General features: G+C 57.0%; 1 protein-coding gene across 1 annotated transcript in view; it reads right to left on the reverse strand.

The window, feature by feature from the left end:
* Positions 1 to 533: 533 nt before the first annotated feature.
* The window catches only part of LOC129638166 (uncharacterized), a 154118-nt gene continuing 133986 nt past the window's right edge, over positions 534 to 20665 (reverse strand). Inside the window, exons 57-73 of the mRNA XM_055562730.1 lie at positions 20055 to 20195; positions 18519 to 18632; positions 18285 to 18413; positions 17489 to 17650; positions 15644 to 15808; positions 11706 to 11874; positions 11133 to 11317; positions 10819 to 10911; positions 10461 to 10665; positions 8648 to 8832; positions 8469 to 8566; positions 6247 to 6431; positions 2512 to 2717; positions 2224 to 2401; positions 1219 to 1328; positions 849 to 965; positions 534 to 704 (exon numbers count right to left, since the gene is read on the reverse strand). Coding sequence (XP_055418705.1) covers positions 534 to 704; positions 849 to 965; positions 1219 to 1328; positions 2224 to 2401; positions 2512 to 2717; positions 6247 to 6431; positions 8469 to 8566; positions 8648 to 8832; positions 10461 to 10665; positions 10819 to 10911; positions 11133 to 11317; positions 11706 to 11874; positions 15644 to 15808; positions 17489 to 17650; positions 18285 to 18413; positions 18519 to 18632; positions 20055 to 20195 — 2613 coding nt within the window. The remainder of the gene's footprint in view (positions 705 to 848; positions 966 to 1218; positions 1329 to 2223; positions 2402 to 2511; positions 2718 to 6246; positions 6432 to 8468; positions 8567 to 8647; positions 8833 to 10460; positions 10666 to 10818; positions 10912 to 11132; positions 11318 to 11705; positions 11875 to 15643; positions 15809 to 17488; positions 17651 to 18284; positions 18414 to 18518; positions 18633 to 20054; positions 20196 to 20665) is intronic.

The raw sequence follows: 20665 nt of genomic DNA on the forward strand, positions 1-20665 counted from the left end.
TCATGAGCACTTGCTCCATTCTCAGGGATCCACTGCCATTGTTGGTTGCAGTAGCCAACTTCCGTGTCTGGGCAGTGGGACACGAGCCATGGGAATCGCACACGACTTTGGTTGCTGGTGTGCCCGAGGGTTTCCAGACCTTGTAGGGCGTATACATTCACATCCTCTAAGGGCAGGCCTGTGGCTCTAATTTTCAGCAACTGTCTTACAGCTGCCTGACCTCCCCAAGCTCTCATCTCCTGCACCAGAGGTCACCAGGCTCACTAGACCTGGAGTGAAGTGTCGGGGAGTTTGGGGCCTCTTTTTCTCAGTAACTTTCTTAACTCCTGGGACTTCCCTGGTCATGGAGCTGGATCCCACGTGCCACAACAAAGACCTGGCTTAGCCAAATAAAAGTTAAATTTTTTAAAAAAAGTGCTCCTTTGCACATAACTTTGCTTTGCCTCTTAGCTTACTGTACAACTGAGTGTGTGTCCTCTGGGCAGAAGCGAAGAGAAAGGAATGGGTTTTCCCTCCGGGATGGAAGCAGGGGGTCAGAGCGCTTGCTGGCGCAGCCACTCACCACACTGTGGAGGCGGGTCCACAGGCACGAGGCCCCTGGCACACACGTGGACGTAGGCGGCGGCCAGGGTGCAAGCAGGCTGGCGCTCCTGGGTGCCACAGGTGTCCCGGGCGCACAGGCTGAGGAAGGGTGTTGGGTCCACCTGAAATCCGGCACCTAGAGTCAATGTCCCTGCCCACCGCACCCCGGGGAGTAGCACAGAGGAGAGGCATAGGCTAGATCGGGGTGAGGGCCTCCTCCGTCCCACGGTCCACCTGCTGCATGGCCTCTGCAGCCGCACACTCACCACTCCGAAACAGCTCGCCAGGCTGGAGTGGGGGTCGTGGAAGAAGGCTCGGCAGGTGGGGCTCTGTTCCGGGCATGCCGGCCGAGTCTTCTCCACGGCTCTGCAGTCACCAGCCACCTGGGGGTGTGAACACAAGACTCAGGCCTCCTGCCTGGACCTCTGTCTCATGGGCGGCTCCACTGAGTGCCCCAGCCGCAGGAGGGGACCACCACCCCCTTGGCCTAAGATGGAGAACCTCTGGAGCCCTGGAGATGAGGTTCCTGCGCTGCTCGCGTGCACAGCCAATCCACACGGACGGTTCCCTCTCCACCCCCATCATCCTAGTGATGACACCCAGGCCCGCGGAAGGGCGGGCTGGCCAGTGGCTCACCTGCCAGGCCAGGGCGAACTCCTCCAGGCTCTTGGCCACCGTGCCGTCCGGCAGCATCAGCTCATTGCTGGCCTCATTGTCATTGGTGCCCAGGAGGCCGGCGGACAGGCCTGTGGGACAGGGAAGGCAGGACGGGCCATGAGAGCCTGCTGGCCAGGGTTGGGGGCATGGCCAGACCCTGTGTCCTCCAAGGCTGACCTCCCTAAACACCAGCCCTAGCTGTGAACCTTCCCTCCAGAGGGAGAGGAGAATAAGAATGGTGAGGGAAGCGTCTGTTCCCCTCCCAGGCCCTTCCCTGTCCACTAGCCCTCTTCCGAGTGGCCGGGATGCAAGCTCTTCGGTGTTCCTGGGACGCCCCAACCAGGTCAAGGGGAGAGGGCAGAACATGGGGTCAGAGCCCCGGGCTCAAACCCTGGTGCCGCTGCTCGAGGCTGGGGACATGGGGGTGAGTAAATTAACGTGGGTCACCTGTCCCAGGGGACAACAGTAGGGGGATCAAAGGAGAAGGAGCTGACCATGCAGTGTAGCTCCTAAAACAGTGCAGTGGTCAACCAGCCGGCTGCATCCAGAGTTGTACACCCCTCAGTTTGATCACTGGGTCAGGAAGATACCCCCTGGAGGAAGGCATGGCAACCCACTGCAGTATTCTTGCCTGGAGAATTGAATGGACAGAGGAGCCTGGCGGGCTATAGTCCATAGGGTCACAGAGTCAGACATGACTGAAGCGACCTAGCATGCACGCACTCCCTGAGGTAGGGCCTCTCCTAGCACTGACCGTGATCAGAGCTGGAAGAGATGGGCTTTGCACTTCTTCCAATTCTGGGCTGTTCTGGTATCTGCTCAGGTTGTGAACCCCAAGGACCAGCAGAGGCCCAAGAGCATCCCTGGGCCTCCCACCCTCACCCTCCCAAGGACACGAAGTAACTGCCTGCTGGGATCGGTCAGCCTCAGCCCCGGAAGCTGACTGCACCAACTCAGAGGCTGCCAGCGGGGGCCCAGACCCACCGTGCTGCCAGACGCTCAGAGTCAGGCTGCAGAGGCCGGCGGGGACATCACAGGTGATGGAGACGCCATCCTCACTGGTCAGTTCAATCCTGGGGTCGTCCCTCCTGGTCTTGGCAGGAGGCAGGTCCCTGTCCAGACAGCTCTCCCTGGGCAGGGAGTTGCTGTACAGCCTGTAGGTCTGTGGGCCAGACAGGGGCTAGGACAGGCTCCACAGGGCACACACATGTGGACGTGGCAGGAGGCAGGAAAAGTGGCCGGCGACCTTCCCACCCTGCTCGCCAGGCTCACCTTCAGGCTGGGGTAGAGGGCGAGGATGGTGTGGTTCAGCCCCACGGTCAGCGATGTGAGCCCCGAGCCCGTCCGGGTTAGCATCAGCGAGAATGTGTCGTGAGCAAAGTCCTGGGCCAGCAGCAGGCTGCCACAGTGGTCACCAATGCCCCACACCTGGCCGTCAAATGTCACCATATACCTGGCCCCGGCCACCACGGCGTGGTCTGGAGAGAAGCAACCAGAGGCAGGGTGAGGGGGCCCGCTGCGCCGGCTGCGGGGTGGGGGTGGGGGCCCAGAGCCCACAGGGCAGCCCAGGGTGTCCAGGGCCTGCTCCTTGGCTGGTGTCCTCAGGGGCAGCCCACCTGGGGAGTGGGGTCTGTCTCCAGGAACCCCAGCTTCTAGACAACTTGAGCTCTAGGGATGCCCCGAGGTGAATAGTCTACAGCCAAGTCGGCAACAACAAGGAACCGAGGCGGGGATGCACGTTTTAGCACTGGGGACCCTTGGAAACTCCGGGTGAGAAGCCTGGGCACATGTTACATGATTCCGTTCATACAAAGTTTGTAACAGGCAGATCCACAGATGGAAAGTGGACTGGGATGTAGTTGAGGGATGGGGACAGACAGCTAAGGGATGCAGGGTGTCTTTTGGGGGTGAGGAAGGTTCTATAGTTGACCATGTTGATGGATGCACACCAACCACTGAATCGGACACTTTAAATGGATGACCTGCAGCCTCCCAAGGTGATAGAAATACACAGAAACAAATGGGACCTGATCAAACTTACAAGCTTTTACACAGTCAAGGAAATCATAAATGAAATGAAAAGACAACCTACAGAATGGGAGAAAATGTTTGCAAACCGATGTAACCGACCAGGGCTTAATTTCCAAAATATAAAACAGTTCATACAGCTCAATATAAAAAAAAAACAAAACCCAAACCCAATAGAAAAATGTGCAGAAGTCCTAAATAAACATGTCTCTAAAGAAGAAATAGCCAACAGGCACATGAAAAGATGCCAAACATCATTAATAATTCAGGAAACACAAATCAAAACTACAATGAAACACCATCTCACACTGGCCAGAATGGCTACCATGAAAAACTACCAATAATTGCTGGAGAGGATATGGAGAAAAGGGAACCCTCCTATCCTACACTGTTGGTGGGGATGTGAGCTGATGCAGCCACAGATGGAAAACAGTATGGAGGTTCCTCAGAAAAGTGAAAATAGAATTACCATACGATCCAGCAATCCCACTCCTGGGCATATATCCAGACAGAACTCTAATCCAAAAAGATACATGCAGCCCTGTGTTCATAGCAGCACTGTTCACAAGAGCCGAGACATGAAAGCAACCTAAACGCCCATCAACAGATAAACGAATCAGGAAGATGGGGCGTGTGCATACAGTGGACTACGAGCCATTAAGACGAATGAAATGATGTCACTTGCAGCAACACGGACGGACCTAGAGAGGGTCATCCTGAGCGAAGTCAGACAGAAAGACAGATATATCCTATATGGAGAATTTTTTTAAAAAGTGATGCAAATGAACTTATTTACAAAAGAGAAACAGATTCACAGACTTAGAGAATGAATTCACGGATACCAGAGGGGACGAGTAAGGGGAGGGACAGTTAAGCGAGTTTGGGATGGACATGTATTGGGTTGGCCAAAAGGATCGTTTGGGTTTTTCTGTAAGATGTTACAGAGTGAACTTTCTGGCCAACCCAATACACACCACTATATTTAAAATGGATGACCTACAACAAGGACCTGCTATATAGCACGGGGAGCTCTGCTCAATATTATGTAACAACCTAAATGGGAAAAGAATTTGAAAACGAGTAAGATACACGTATGGGCTTCCCGGGTGGCTCCACGATAAAGAATCCACCTGCCAGTGCAGGAGATGCAGGGTTGATCGCTGGGTCAGGAGGAGCTCCTGGAAAAGGAAATGGCAACCCACTCCAGTACTCTTGCTTGGGAAACCCCATGGACAGATCAGCCTGGTGGGCTGCGGTCCATGGGGTCGCAAAAGAGTCGGACATGACTTTGAGACTAAACAACAAGATACATGTACACATATAACTGAATCACCTTGCTGTCCGCCTGAAACAAACACAACATTGTTAATCAATATACTCCAATATAAACAGTTAAAGACAAATGCCATACATCATGAGCATGTGGAATCCAAAATATGACGCAAATGAACCTGTCTACAAAACAGACGCATGGACACACAGCACAGATTCACTGTTGCCCAGGGGGAGGGGAAGGGGTTGGGATTAGTAGATGCAAACGATTACACGGAGAATAGATCAACAATGTCTGTATGTATAGCATAGGGAGCTATATTCAATATGTATGTATGTACAGCATAGGGAACTACATTCAATATCAATAACCATAAATGAAAAGGAATATTTTAAAAAAGCATATGTATAACTGAGTCACTTTGCTGTACAGCAGAAATTAACACAATATTGTCAATCAGTGACATCCATACTTCAGAAAACAAAAGGATTTACACCAGGTTCCACACCTTTGCCTCCAAACTGAACTAACCACATCATTTTATTTATAAAGATGAATACAAATGGCATTTTTCCATTTGTCTCTCATTTCTTGTCACCCTTGACGGAAGGTCAGAATTTGTTGAATTGTACCCATGGTTCAAAAAAGACCTGGGTAGCAGGTGGATTGTAACCTCACTGAAGCTACGGAAAAGAGACACGTTCACTATTTTAAAAAAAAGTACAAAGGCTCCGTCCCACAGGAGGGAGGTGCCGCTTGGGCCAGGCCCTGCCCTCTTCACAGTGAGCAGAAGGTGTCCTGAGACAGGGCAGTTCTGACCTACCGGGCCAGCAGAGGAGCAGAGGCTTGGGTAGGGAGCAGATAAGAGAAGCCCCGTCTGTCGAACACACACCCGGGCCAGCCCATGATGGCCTCACGAGGAGGGTCCCTCCGTCAGGTGTCAGAGCCGAAGGTCACAGGCCAACCCCAGGTCACACACGTGGAACCCAGGGACCAGGCTATTTCTGGTTGCCCCGCTGCCTGCCAGACAAGTGACCCTGACTCCAGCGGCTCCCACCTGTCTGCATTCCCACCTGTCCTCACCTGTGCGATCACAAGACGCCCCAGGCTACACACCACTCCTTGCCAAGCCCTGCCCACCGACTTGAGACCCTCCCAGGTGCCAAACCCATACACCTGTTACCTCCCAAGTGAGCCACGTTGCCTCTCCGGGTGGCAGAGAGGTGGGACGGCTCACCAGCACACACTCGGAGGAGAGAACGCAGACTCCCAGGCGGTCCCAGCCCCTGGAGCTGTGTCTGCTCCTGGCCCTGCCTCTGGCCCGAAGTCTTGCCTGACAGTCTGGACTCGATTAGTGGCCTTCTGGCTGCAACTGGAGGTCTGTTTTATGCTTTTCCTGCAGAGTTCCCCCCGGAGGGAGCTGGCCTGGTCTTCAGTCACTCGCCATGCCTCCGTGCTGGGCTTCAGGCTCAGGCTGTGACTTTCTGGACAAATGCCTTGGATCCGCAGCCCAGCCCTAGTCCTGTGTGACCCTGGGAAGCCCAGTAACCTCGGCATTCAGCCTGGGAGCAGAAGGGCCCAGCGCCGTGATGCTAGGGTGTCCCTGTACCAGCAGGGGATGGTCCCACTGTCCATCTGTCCCTGCCAGGTCACGCCACTGCATCCCAAAGGGCAGAGGGGCTCCCAGAGAGGACTGCAGGACTTACATCCAGAGGGGGCCCCCAGCAGGCCGCGTTTGAGCCGGTGGTACTCGGCCAGCACGTTAGTCCCATACAGCGCTCGGAGTGGCCGCAGCATCAGCTCTTCCACCAGGTGGCTGGTCACGCGGGCCACATCCAGGGGCTCATCCCCTGCCGGCAGCATCGGCAGCATTACCACCACCTCGCGGTCCCTGGAGGGAGCACAGAGGAGCTGGGAGACCCCAGCACAAAGGCCTCCTGACCCTTCCCAAAGTGCCTGATGGCCCAGGCCTCTGAAAGTCAGCTTGCCTCAGTGGGGTGTCTGGAAGGCAACTCAAACTCAACAGGCCAGAAAGGAGCCCCACACCACCCACTTCCAGCACAGCAGGCTGAACAACAGCCCCAGAAACGCCCAAGCTGCTGAAAGGCTACATCATCTTAGGTGGCCAAAGGGACTTTGTAGGTGTGACCACACAAAAGATTCTGAGATGGGTTAACCATGTGGCCAGTGGAATCACAGTGGACCTTGTAAGAGGCAGGAGGATCAGAGGAAAGATACAAGGATAAAGGTCAGAGGGGAGAAGCTGCTACACTGCAGGCTTTAGAGACGGAGGACGGGCCACGAGCCAAGGAAAGGTGGCCAGTGGAAGCTGGAAAAGGGAAGAACCTGAAATGCATTTTGAAATTCTGACCCCTGGAACCACACGATAATACATCTGTGTTGCATTAAGCCACTGAACTTGTGGTAATTTGCTACAGCAGCCATAGGCAACTGGAAAAACTCTAAGCTGATCCCTGTACCCCAGGCACCCCCCTTACGCCACAGATGAACCCTCCACCCTTTCAGTCATCAAAGCCAAAACCCTTGGAGTCATCCCCAGCTCTTCTCTTTCACCACCTGCATCCAACCTGTCGGCCAGTCCTCCAGGCTTGTTCAGCATCTGACTGCCTCACACTCCTCCACGGCTGCCACTGCCCGGTGCAGCCACCCTCCCATCTTGCCTGGCCCATTCTAAACTGGGCCCCCCACTTCTGTCCCCCGCTTCCTGCCCCCAGTCTTTATTCTCTATATGGGCGCCAGAGGGATCTTACTAAATGAAAGGCAGAGCATGTCCTTCCTCAGCTCAAAACCTCTTGTGTATTCCAGAAGCCCGTTATCTCCCTAACTCCTCCACCCTCCGCTCCAGCTCCCCCGGCTTCCTTCATATTCCTCCGGCAGCAGATGCATTTGCTCCCCCAGGCCTTTGCACCGGCTTTGCCCTCCTCCTGGAACTCTCTTCCCATGGACTACACCCAGCTCACTTCCTCGCCCTTCAAGGCTCAAATGCTGCTTTCTCACTGAAGCCTCTCTCTTTAAAAATGCCCCCATCAGTGTCTTCCCTTGCAGTCCAGTGGTTAAGACTCTGCACTTCCACTGCAGGGGCCGTGGGTTCAATCACTGGTTCGGGAACTCAGATCCTGCATGCTGCACCACTTGGCCAAAATAATAATTCATTAAAAGATTAACGTTAAAAGAATGCCCCCATGTCCTTTTTTTTTCCTGTGGCATTTAGATAACATACTAGCTCAGGGGCTTCCCAGGTGGTACTAATGGTAAAGCACCTGCCTGCCAGTGCAGGAGACGTAAGAGACATGGGTTTGATCCCTGGGTTGGGAAGATCCCCTGGAGAAGGGAATGGCAACCCACTCCAGTATTCTTGTCTGGAAAATTCCATGGACTGAGGAGCCTGGCGGGTCACAGTCCATGGGGTCACAAAGAGTCGTACCCGACTAAGGCGACTTGGCACACGTACTACCTCAAAGGTGGGTAGACTGTGGTCTGTAGCCAAATCCAGCCTGTGTCCTGTTTTTGGACAGCCTACAAGCTAAGAATGGCTTTGACATGTTCAAAGAATTCTTAACAGAAACAAAAGACCAAGGCTACATGAGGGGCCAGCTAGCTACAAAACCTGTACACATCACTCTCAGGCCGTTTACAGGAAGGCTTGCCACCCCCGAGGGGCAGATAACCTGGTCACTGTCTCCCCAGGCAGCCAGGGGAGGGCCAGAACCTGTCCCACTCACCACTGCGTCTGCAGCATCTAAAACCCCACCTGCTCAGAGAGAGCGCTTGTAACATATCTGCAGAATGAAGAACAGACCTCAGTTCTCTGATCTGTAAAATGGGGATGAAAATGCCTCTGGCAGGGAAGTGTATGAGGTGGAAGGTGTGCCTGGCGTGGGGCAGGGCCTCGGAGCGGAACAGTCACCTGGCCGAGAAGCTGTACAGGTCCAACAGGAGTCTGCAGAGCCGCCTCAGTGCCCGTGAGAGCACAGCGTCGGCCCAAGACAGCATCTGGTGGGCGGCCTGGACAGGGTGGGGGCCGCGAGAGCCGTCAGGACCATCCCTGCCTGAGAGGCCGCCTCCCGCCCCTGCGCCCCACCTCACCAGCTCCAGGGCGCCCCCTGTGGCCTCCAGCGCTGCCCCGAGGGGCCCGGACCCCCAGGTGCCCGGTGTCCTGGACACCCAGGCCTGCAGCTGCCGCAGGGCCTCCTCCGCCCGCTCCCGCCACACGTTGTCCAGGGGCTGCACCGTCACCTCCAGGTAGGCGTCCTTCAGCGTGGCCAGGGGCCCTGCAAAGGCAGCCACGGCCCCCCGTGAGGCCTCCTGGGCCTGGTGGCAAGCGCAACACGGCTGGCCGCCTCCCAGGCCCATGCAGGGAAACCAGCCCGCCTCTCCCAGATGACCTGGGCCCCCAGGAAGGAAACAGAGCCTGCAACCTGGAATGAGGTGGTGGCACTAGACACTGTGGACGTCAACCCGGCAGGCCCAAGACTGCCCGTCTGCAAGGCCCGTTCTCCAGGGTGGCCCCTGGCTGGATTCTGGGGGAGTCCTACCATTCCCAGACCTAGTGAGAGGGCCCCCCTGGGCCTGGGGTGCAACAGACAACACGCTGAACACCCCCTGTCCTTCTGTGAGTCTGGGACGTCGGTCTGTGCCAGGCAGGGGCTCCCACCTGACCACCCCGCGATGAGAAGCCTGGGTGCAGAGCCTCTAGCGAGCTCCCTTGGGCAGTTGATGCCTGACACGTGTTGTCACAATCTGAAGCTGGGGGCGGTGAGGGCGTCCTGTGTGCCCCCACTGGGGAATGAGTCTGGGAGCTCGTTGTGTGTGGGGAGTCTCCCTGGAGCCTCCTTGACACCTGTCCCTCCGCGGCCTGGCTCTGTATCTTGGCCCTACGGCTGCGAGTGCAACTCCAAGCTGAGAGCCGAGTCCTAGTGAGTCATCGAGGCCAGGGTGGGCCTGGGATTCTGACTAGACACACAAGCAGGGGTGAGAGGATGCGGAACGGCCAGTCTGGCCCAAGCACCGGCCAATCTCAGGGTGGCCGCCCTGGTGCTGGGCAGGGTCCTGGGGTCCCCCACTGGGCCAGCTGTCAGCCCTGGTGCTCCTGGACCCTGGGAGAGGCTGGAGGGTCCCGGTGTCGCCAGGAGGGCGCTAGGGACAGCAGCCGTCACAACCGGTGTGGCCTCCCTGGTGCTTATCACAGAGCCAGAAACAGGCCCTGGAATCTACAGCAGCGGGCTTCACAGAAATAAAAGCTGTACGCCCTAAAGAATTCAGGCAGAGACTGAGGAAACTCGGGCAGAGGTCCCAGAAGAAATAAGGTGGTGAACATGAGGGATATGAGCTCAGAGACCTACAAGAACGGACGCGGCTGGCTTCCCAGGTGGCTCAGTGGTTAAGAATCTGCCTGCAATGCAGGAGACGCGGGTTCGGTCCTCAGTCGGGGAAGATCCCACATGCCGAGGAGCCTGTGCAGCGCAACTATTGAGCCTGGGAGCCGTAACTACTGAAGACCCCTCAGCTAGAGCCTGTGCTCCGCCACGAGAAGCCTGTGCACCACAGCTAGAGAGCAGCCCCCCGCCCCGCTCGCTGCAACTAGAGAAAAGTCTGCCCCGCAACAAAGACCTAGCACAGCCAAAAACAGAAATAAATCAACAGAATTATTCTTTAAAAAATGGACACTGCTCCCCAAGTCTGAAGGGTGTAGGTCCATGAGAAATAAGGCAGAGGACTCTAAAGTAAGTTGGGGTGCAGGCCCGCTGGAAATCTGGTGGCCTTCCTGCTTGAACCAGGGCCCCAAGCCAAGTGTGAGGGGCCCAGGTCAGGGGTCCTGGGGTCAGGCATGGGTCGGGGGCCCTGGGGTCAGGCGTGGGTCGATCAGGGGCATGGTCACACCCCCTGCCCCTGCACTCACGTTCTAGCTCCTTCCGCAGCTGCTCCAGACCCACCCGCAGCCTCTCCAGGGAGAGCGGCATGTGGAGGGTGAGCGCCCGCCCAGAAGGGCTCAGGCCCCACAGCACGGCCACCGCCCGGCCGCCGTCCTGCACGGCCCCCAGCCCCGCCTGGCACAGCCGCAGAAGCAGGCTGGCCATGCCATCCAGGGCGCCCGCTGGCTGCACCTGGGCGGGGGAAATGGAGGCCAGATCAGCGTGAGGGTCTGGGGCCACCTGTACCCCTCGTGTCCTCAGAAGGGGCCCCAGACAGAGCAGCGACCCCACCCAGCCCCACACTCCCTCCCTTCTCCAGTGACACCCCAAGTGCACTCTACCCACCAGGCGCTGGAACCGTCTCACGTAGGCGTCCAAGCTGTGGATCCTCTCCTCCAGCCCTGCTTGCATCTGGGACCCGAGAGCAGCCACCCTGGACTGCGGACACAGAGGGACAGGCTGGCCCCCCGGGAATGCAGCGGGCAGAAAGCGTTTGATGCCAGCAGCAGGGCTGCGGACCCACGTGCCACGCTACGGGCTGTCTGCCTCCACTTTCCTTGGCTCCGCTGGACTCTGGGAGCCTGGGCCTGTGGCCTTGGGTGGGGCTCAGGTGGGGGTGGTAGGAATGGCCACTCCTCCCCCGCCCCCAGCCATCTCACCTCCAAGTGGCCCAGCAGGGTCCCCTGGCAGCCGCGTGCGGTCAAGCGGAGGCTCTGGTTGGCAGCCTGCAGGGTCAAGCGAACCAGCGGCTGGACGGGCTGCCCTCGGTCCCGGAGCAGAGCCTCCACCTCCGCCGCCTGCCTGTGGGCGCAGGCCCGCAGCAGCACGCTCTCCTCTTGGCTCCCTGGGGCCAGGAAGGGACCTGCTGTTGAGCCCAGGACTAGTCCATCCGCCTCCCAGCTGCCCACTCCTCTGGTACTCCATAGCCTCCTATAGCTCCCTACTTCCCACAGGCAGAGTCTCAATGGCCCTGGGACTTGAGGGCCTCAAACTGAGCTGCCTACGTCAACCTTCAGACCTCCCCCACTCCCAAAGCCTGGTTTCTTCCCCATCCCCACACCCACCTCTGATCCAGATCCAGGTGGCCATGAAGAGCTCCTCTCCTCCTGGCTGGGGAGGCCACAAAGCCCTACCAGGGTTGCCTTTGACTTTTGAGCTCGCAGCACCCCAATTTCTGACTTCTCCTGGGCCAAGTTGAGCCCCACCGAGCCACACCCAGCGCTTCTACTCACCTTCCTCGTGGGCCACCGAGGCTTGGAGGCAGTTCGGGGCCCGAGACACTGACAGCCTCACTTTCTCATCCCCGTTGTCCACGCTTCCCTCCAGCTGGACCAGGCTTTGAGAAGCCGAGGTGGAGACGCGGCCCAGCAGGCCAAGCCACTGAGCTTTGGGGCCATGGAGCTGGGGGAGGGGGCAGGGGCCTGAGTGGGACCTGGCCCCTGCCCTCTGCTGCCCCAGACCTGGGGAGAGGTGGCTGGGGAGACTGAGGTTGAACCTTCTGGGGGAAAGGCAATGCCCACCCCACCCCATACCTTCAGGAGCAAGCGCTGGGTCCCCCTCACCCAACGACCCGGCCACAGGCCTCAGCTCATGCTCATGCACACTTGCTCAGTCATGTCCGACTCTTGCAACCCCATGGACTGTACCCCGCCAGGCTCCTCTGTCCAAGAATTCTCCAGCCAAGAATACTGGAGTGGGTTGCCATGCCCTCCTCCAGAGGATTTTCCCAACCCAGGGATCGAACCTGGGTCTCCCACATTGCAGGCAGATTCTTTATCATCTGAGCCACCAGGGAAGCACAGGGCTCAGAATCCCTACCGACTGCATAAATGCTTATTAAAATCCACATCCAGGGACCTAACTGCGCACGGATACGGCATCCGGATGGCTTAAGAATTCCTGATGCTCAGGCCTTACCCCAGAGATTCTGACCTAACTGACTGGGGGAGGGGCTGGGCCCTGGCATTTCAACATCCCCAGCACCTGGGTGTCTCTCCCGCCCGGTGAGGTTTTCCGTATCTGCAGGAGAACCACTACAAATGTCTCTGCAAGGTCAAGGAGACATTGTGGGTGGTGCCTGGCATAAAGGCCAGGCCACTGAGCAGTTAGTCCCAGCCCCTGTAGCCACCAGCCTGGACGGGTGGTTGGTGCAATCACCAAGTTGCGTCCCACTCTTAGCAACCCCATGGATCGCCAGTGGAACAACTGACTGGAACAACTCATGACATACCGATAAAATAGTTCCGAATGTGTGTGCTCAGTCGCGTCTGACTCCCTCGCGACCTCATGGACTGTATGCAGCCCTCCAGGCTCCTCCATCCATGGGACTACCCAGGCAAGAATACTGGAGTGGGTTGCCTTTTCCTTCTCCAGGGGATCTTCCAGACCCAGAGTGGGGCAAAGTCAGGAAAACCCTCAGCGGCCTAAAGGGAAGGAACCCTGAGGGAGACCCAGCGGGGAGGGGAGGCAACAGGCTGACTGAGATGCATTTGTGGGGGAGGGGAGCCCCCTCAGGCCTGAACTCAGCTGCTCTGTATTCTGGTCCAAATACTGCATCTCCCAAGCGGTGCAGCCCAGAGTAAGTGTGTTACCCCAGTTTCAAAATCTGTAAGATCAGATGTAGAACAGTGGTTCTCAAGATTTATCAGGAATCAGAATTCATGTGTGTGTGTGTGTGTGTGTGTGTGTGTGTGTGTGTGTATTTGTGTGAATGTGTGCAGGAGGTGCATTATAGGTTGAATTGTGTTCCTCAAAAAGATCTGATGGTTCTAACCCCTGGTACCTGTGAACGTGGTCTGTTCTTTGCAGATGAAATAAATTTGCAGTGAAGTCATATAAGGACACCTAAATCCAATGACTGGTGTCCTTATAAGAAGGCCAGGTAGGGACTTCCCTGGTGGTCCAGTGGCTAAGACTCCATGCTCTCAGTGCAGGGGGCCCAGGTTCAATTCCTGGTCAGGGAACTAGATCTCACATACCACAGCTAAGACCCGGTACAGCCAAATAAATAAAATATTAAAAAAAAAAAATACTGGAGTGGATTGCCATTTCCTTCTCCAGGGGTCCCGAGTTCAATCGCTGGTCAGGAAACTAGATCCCACATGCTGCAACTAAGACCCAGCACAGCCAAATAAATAAAAATAAATATTAAAAGAAGAGAAGGCCATGTGCAGACAGAGGCAGAGACTGGGATCATGAAGCAACTCCTGGATTGCTGGCGGCCCCTAGCAGCTGGAAGAGACAAGGAAGGATTCTTTCCTGGGGCTTCTAGAGGAAGCACGGCCCCGCTGACACCTTGATTTTAGCCTTCTAACCTCCAGAACTGTGAAAGAAGAAATCTCTGTCGTGTTAAGGCACTCAGTTGGTGGCTAATTTGTTAGCCCTAGGAATCCAATTCAGGGTGCTCACAAAACATGCCGTTTCCTGAGTCTCCTTCCAGCAGATTTCTGAGTGGGTGGGAGGGGTGGCGCCCAGGAATTCCTGGGAGATTTCACAGCTCGGGCAGTGAGCCTGGTGCGGTGCCGGGGCGGGGGTGTCAGGCGTCGGCAGACCACACCTGGGGTGTTCCTCGTAGATGGCCTCCTGCGTCTGAGCTCCGTCCTAGGCACTGAGTGGCTGGGGCCCCAGCAGCTGGGGTAAGTGCCTGCCCCCCCGAATTTTGTCCCTCTTCTCCATTTGGTGTGAACACCAAACCAGGCTGGGAAAGCCCTCCCCATGCCACAGACCCCGAAATAGAGCAGAGAGGGCATGGGCAAGGGAGAAGCGGTCAAAACCAGCCACCCACGGGCTCGGGATGGAAGCAGAGGGAGCAGCCGCTCCCTGACCACCCACTGCGGGGAGACGTGAACCTTGGGGCACTGGGATTACACATGCGGGGGTGGCTAGCAGCCTGGCTGGCCAACAGAGAAATGAGAGCCAGCCTTGGCAAGCCTCAGACAGGAAAACGCTTCTGAAACCATCACAACTCCTGGGCTCGGAAACAGGGGCTGGGTGAGCTCCAGACACAGAAACGCCTCGTCTAGCTCTGGACACTGGCAGGAAACGCCCATCACATGAGCACTTCCTGTGTGCATGTGCCGTTGAGAGCTCTGTTTCTTTTTTTCCCAACACTTCTGCAGAGGAGGTGGGATTGTTCCCATTTGACAGAGAGGAATACTGAGGCTTGTAAAGGGCAAGTCACAAGGTCAAGGTCAGGGAGACACAGAGATAGGCATATGGCAGAACTGATGGGGCACCTACTCTATACCCATGCTGTGTGGGTGGAGAGGAGGGGTGCCCAGAACCCCACTGACCGCCTTATGAAATATATCTGGCCCCCACTTTCAGGTAAGGAAATGGGGCTCGGAGAGGTCCCTTTCCAATACTGTTTGGCCAGATGAGGGCAGGGCAGGTATTGAACCCTTTCTACCTCCCTGGGCTGCCAGGAAAGGGAGAGATAAGAGAAGACTGAGCCAATAACAGCCAATAATAATAGCAGCTGGAGTTTCCCAGGTGGTGCAGTGGTGAAGAATCCACCTGCCAATGCAAGGGACGCAGGTTCAATCCCTGGGTCAGGAAGATTCCCTGGAGTAGGAAATGGCTACCACTCCAGTATTCTTGTCTGGAAAATTCCATGGACAGAGGAGCCTGGTGAGCTACAGTCCATGAAGTCACAGAGTCAGACATGACTGAGTGAGTGAACAGACACAATATAAGAAGCTAATCCTTAGTGCTGGCTTTGTACCCGGCACTGTTCTAAGCAACGTACACGTCAAGATATTTAATCCCTATGATATTAATCCCATGGGAGGTAGGACAGGTGCAATGATTATCCCCCACTTTACAGGTGAGGAAACTGAGGCACAGAGAGGGGAGGTAAATTGCTAGCTAGGAAGAGGAGGGGCTGGGGTTCAAGCCCAGGAAGTCCAGCCATTGCCTCTTGGTTATGGGAAGGGCTGGTGTTGGGGCAGCAGAGGAGCTGTTTTGTCTTGGTGGCAGAGGGCTGGGGGTCGGGGGTGGGCAGGCTCAGGGGTTCCCACTACAAGTAAGCTCAGGCCCCCTCCGTGTGCCTGTCTGCAGTTCCAATACTGGCCACTAGATGGCAGGGCTGCCCAGCCAGTGGTCGTCCACTGGCCAGACAGGGACAGATGGCCATCAGGGTCTCTTCCTCTGGGGCGGGCAGGCACCTTACCTCCAGCTCCCCAAAGTAGTCACGCGTCCGGGGCCTGCTGTGGTTGCGGAGCATCAGGCTGAGGTGCAGGCCGTGATCTGGGTCTGGGGCGAGGCCCAGCTGGCATCTGGAGTGTAGCAGGAGCTCACCGCTGCCCAGGGTGTGCTCCCCAGAGACTGAGAGTGCCTGGAACAAGAAGGCAGGGATGTTGGTGGTCAGGGAGGCACAGGAGCACAGCTTCCTCTCACTAGGCCCTGGTCCAGGCGACAGCCCCTCACGCCAGGACAGTCACAATAGCCTATCCCAGCCTCCACTCCTGTCCCACTCTATAGCCCCTCCTCCATTTTACCTTAAAAAAAAAAATGCAAATCAGACACTGTCCCCATGCTCAAAGCCTCTGTCTTCCCATTGCACTTGGAGGAGAAGCCGGTCTCCTTGGCGGGTCCTGTGGACGTGCATTATCTTCCTAACCTCACCTCCTTGCCCTCTCTGTAAAAGCCACCCTGTGTTCCTCAAACATCTATAAGCATGCTCTGGCCACAGGGCTTTGTACTGGCTGCTCTCACCGCATTCTGCATTCGTCCCCTCTCCCTGCTTCGTTCTTTCATAGCATTCACTACACCTGTCTTGTTTGTCTTCTTCTACCCATGGGACTCTGAGCTTCGGGAGGGCGGGCACCTGGTCTGTCCCTTTCACCATCCTCGTCCCTGCACCTAGAACAGAGCCTGGCATAAGAAAGACCCACAAATGCTCTCTGAATGGATGGGCAGGTTGGGGGCTGGCAACTTCGGCTCATGGGCCAAATCTGGCTCACTGCCTGTTCTTGTAAATACGTTTTTATTGGGACTGGCCATACCCCTTCATTTACACGTCCTCCACGGTGGCCTTCACGGCAGAATGGCAGACTTGAGTGGCTGCAACAGAGCCCATATGGTCTGCAAGACCTGACATATTTACTGTGACTTCCCTGGTGGCCCAGTGGTTAAGAATCTGCCTGCCAATGCAGAGGACATGGGTTCAGTCCCTGGTCCGGGAAGATCTCAGTTGCCACGGAGAAACTAAACCTGGGCGCCAAAACTACTGAAGCCCTGGTGCCTAGAGCCCATGCTCTGCAACAGGAGAAGCCACCACAGCGAGACGCCCGTGCACCGCACCGAGAGAGTGGCCCCTGCTCGCCGCAACTAGAGGAAGCCCTCACGCGGCAACACAGACAAAGACCAAAGACCCAGCACAAACAAGAGCAAATTTTTTAAATAAATAAAATATTTACTACCCAGCCCTTTGAAGGAAAAGTTTGTGACCCCCGGGACTGTTAGAGAGATGAGAGGGTGTGGGGAACGGGAAATGGGAAGGATGGATGGATGGAAGGATGGATGGAAGGGAGGAGGCTGGAAGATGGGGAGGATGAAGGAATGGATGGGTGAATGGGAAGATGGATTGGAGGGTGGGTAGATGGCTGGCTGGCTGGCTGGCTGGCTGGAAAGATGGGTAAAAGTGGGTGGAGGAAGGCAGGAAAGAACAATCAACTAGCTAACGAACCCAGGGGAATGTTGGGGGATAGGGGTCCCAACCCCTCCCCCTAACAACAATGAAGACAGCAGCTTGGTTTACATGTCGAGCACTTTCCCAGTGCCACATCTTAAATCTCCCCATCACCCCACGTGCTGGAACCAACTAAGTCTCCCATCCCTCAGATGAAACACCAGATACTCAGAGAGGACAGCGCCCTGCCCGGGGCTGCCTGCAGGCCTGTGAGGACCCGTAATGACGGGACCCGGCTCCCTCACTCACACCCCTGCCCTGGGTGGGCACCCTCCTCTCTCTTTACCGCTGGATCCCTGGGCCCTTCCCTGGGGACAGACTCACCGTGGGCAGGTGGCAGAGCCCCAGCCGCAGGGAGTGGCGCACCCAGCGGGCATGGTCTGTCTCCACGTCTCCCCAGAAGCTCTGTGTGGAGCAGGCGGCCCCGAGGACGTGCTCCAGCATGGCCTCTGCATGGATCTTGTCCGGGAGGGATGGCTGGCGCCTCTGGAAGGAAGAAGGCATCTTGGTGTGGGGCCTCATCTCGGAAGAGAGAAGGAGACCCTCATGAGAGGAGAAGAGGTGCCAGGAACCCCATCAGAGCCCCAGGCAGCCCCACAGTGGGCGTTTACACTCCGGGCAGGACCTCTGTTGGGAGACTGAGGGGCTGTGGGCCTAAGGAAACCCAGAAGGGACAAGGGCACTTCCAGGCCAGCTGCCCTCATCTCTCCACGGCCCAGCCCCTGCCCCAGGCTCTGCAGAGCAGCACTCAGTCCATTAGGAGCCCCAGGCAGATGGTGACGCTGGTGAGACCTTGACCCTGACACCTCTGGGAACCTGAGCTCCCCACCTCCCCCCACCCCTCTCTGGCAGCCCACTGGGTTCACCCACTCCTCTGCTCCCCGAGCGCCCGCCTCATGCTGGGCCCCTTGCTTTCCTGACCTCCCAGTGCTTTCATGACATTACAGTCAGGGAAGGATACTTTGTACCCATTTCACAGATGAGAAAACCAAGGTTCGCAGTGGAGAAATGAATTGCCCAGGGCCCCCCAGCACAATGAGCACTTACACCCAGGACCCTAAGGCCCCAGAGTCAGGCACTTTCTGCAGCCGGTGGGGCCACCCAGCTCCCCAGGCCTCACCTCGTAAGTCAGGTTCTGCCGCACCTGGCGTCCGTCCCAAAACAGATCCAGCCACTCGCTGAGCACAGCTGGGGTCTGTGTTAAGGCCCCACAGGCCCTGAGGGCACCCAGGCCCCAGGTGTCCTGGAGCTGACAGGGAAGAGGATGTGGATGTGACTGGGGCACAGGGGGGCAGCACAGGGCCCGGGGTTTGGGGGAGCCCGGTGCCAGGTCGGGAGGGCAGGCAATGCGTACCTGCCCCAGGGAGGCAGCCACGCAACCATCCCAGGAGGTGCTCTGCGTCGAGGACCTGTTGGCCCAGGTGAGCTGCAAGGCCAGCGGCTGCCCTCCGTTCCAGGCAAGCTGCACCTGCGTGGAGACATGGCCAGTGGCAGGTGGACGGGAGAGGTGGGATGGAGGAGAGGCTGAGGTCCCCCCATCTGTGTGTCTTGAATCAGCAGGAGGGGGAAGGTGGAGAAGCTAGTGGTCTCCCTGCCCACCCTCTAGGGGATGGAGGCGGCAAGCAGGAGTTGAGACAGTGACTTCTCTTCTGGCTCATGCCTGTAAGAGCATAGAGCCACGTCCAGACTGCAGACCAGAAGTGTTTACTGGGTGGAAAAATCCCCATTCTCAACACCTAGACTCATCATTTCCCAGGGCAGTAAAATCTGAGCCCCTCACTGGGGCCTGTGGCTTGAAGCCCTAATCCCCAACGTGACAACATCAGGAGGTGTTGGAAGGCGATTAGGGTTAGATGGGGTGGGATGGGGAGGTCATGATGGCATCCATGCTCTGTAAGAAGGACCCCACAGAGCTCTCTCCCCAACTGTGAGGACACAGAGAGAAGGCTTCAGACCAAGAAGAGGGCTCTTACCAGAACCTGACCGTGTTGGCCCCTTGATCTTGGACTTCTAGCCTCTAGTCTGTGGTTTAAGCCACCCAACCTGTGATGTTTTGCTATGGCAGCCCCGAGCTAAGACAGTTGGTCTCCCTGCTCACCGGCTCCCACCCCATCATTTCCTCCGTGCTGGTCTTAACTGCCTCTGGCTCCTCCTGAAGCTCCCAGCCTGTTCCCACCCCAGGGCCTTTGCACTTGCTGCTCCTCCAGCTCGTCTGGGCTCCTCTTCATCCGCGGGTCCTCAGCTGACAAGCCGCCTTCTCCATGAAGCCCTCTCTGACCACCCCATCTAAAGTCCCCTCCCCACCAGACTCCAATGATTCTCTTAGTACCCTCCTTACTTTCTTTATAGGGCTTATCACAACTCTTAATTTTTTATTCATTCATTCTCTTGAGTTTTGGTCTTTTTGCCTGGCACACACTGGCCTACTCTCTCCCATTTCATAGAAAAAAAAAAAAACACCTGAGGCTTAGAGAGGTGCTGAAGACTGCCCAGAGCCTCCCAGTCAGATGCAGAGTCCAAGCTGCCCTATGTGAACCCCTGCAGTGACCAACTAAACCAGCGCGTCCATGATGAACCAGACATGCTCGCGAACTGCTCCTCCCACTAAAATGAGCTTTATCAATGCAGGGTCTATGCCTGCATCTCAACATGACCTGGAACACATTAGGTGCTTAATACAGTCCCAGTGAAGGAATGAATGCATCAAGGCCCCCCTGGGGTTCCAAGCTTCAGGACTCTGTGATTCCAGAGACGTCCTTGTCTCTGATGAACAAACAAGATCCTCCTCCCCTGCACGTGGTCCCAGATGTCCCACCCGTGGCCTCAGCCATGCGGCTCACCCACCCCCAAGAGCCGTCTACCCAGGGCCCTGCGTCTGCTCCCTGCTCACCTGCCGGCTCTGCCTGCCGCCCCTGCTCTCAGCAAGGCCACTGGCCTCGGCCTGCCGCCAGGAGAGGCTGAAGGGGTGAGCCAGGGCCAGGCGGGCGGCCAGCTTGCCCTTCCCCAGCCGCAGAGAGGAGGACAGCGCCACCTGGGGAGGGGACAGGCTGAGCGGGAGGCCTCCTCCAGAGAGGCCCTCCCCACCACTCAGCGCAGGTCACCTCCTTCATCAGGGTCAAGGGAGTGAGGGCTGCTGGCCCACCACTGGGGGAGGCCCTCTGGGAGCTTCAGCCCATTTTTCAGAGGAGTAAGTTGAGGCTTGGAGAGCAGGAGACAGGGACAAGCATATGACGCAGAGGGGACTGGGGGTTAGAGGCATTTCATGGATCTGAATCCCAGCCCTGCCTTTCACCAGCCCCATTCCCCTCTGAGCTCAGTTTCATCTATGAAACGGGGCTGGGGTGCCTGGCACACAAGAGGCCGTTGCTATGCATCAGCCACTGGTCTTCCTGTTATCATCCAGGTGGTGCTGGGACCCAGGCTCCCTCCTCCCCGCCAGTGCTCCTCCCGTGGTCCTTTGGGGACCGGGGCTCAGCCCAGTTGGCCCCATAATGCTCCTGG

The sequence above is a fragment of the Bubalus kerabau genome, chromosome 23, assembly GCF_029407905.1.
Source record: "Bubalus kerabau isolate K-KA32 ecotype Philippines breed swamp buffalo chromosome 23, PCC_UOA_SB_1v2, whole genome shotgun sequence".
Classification (NCBI taxonomy): domain Eukaryota; kingdom Metazoa; phylum Chordata; class Mammalia; order Artiodactyla; family Bovidae; genus Bubalus; species Bubalus kerabau.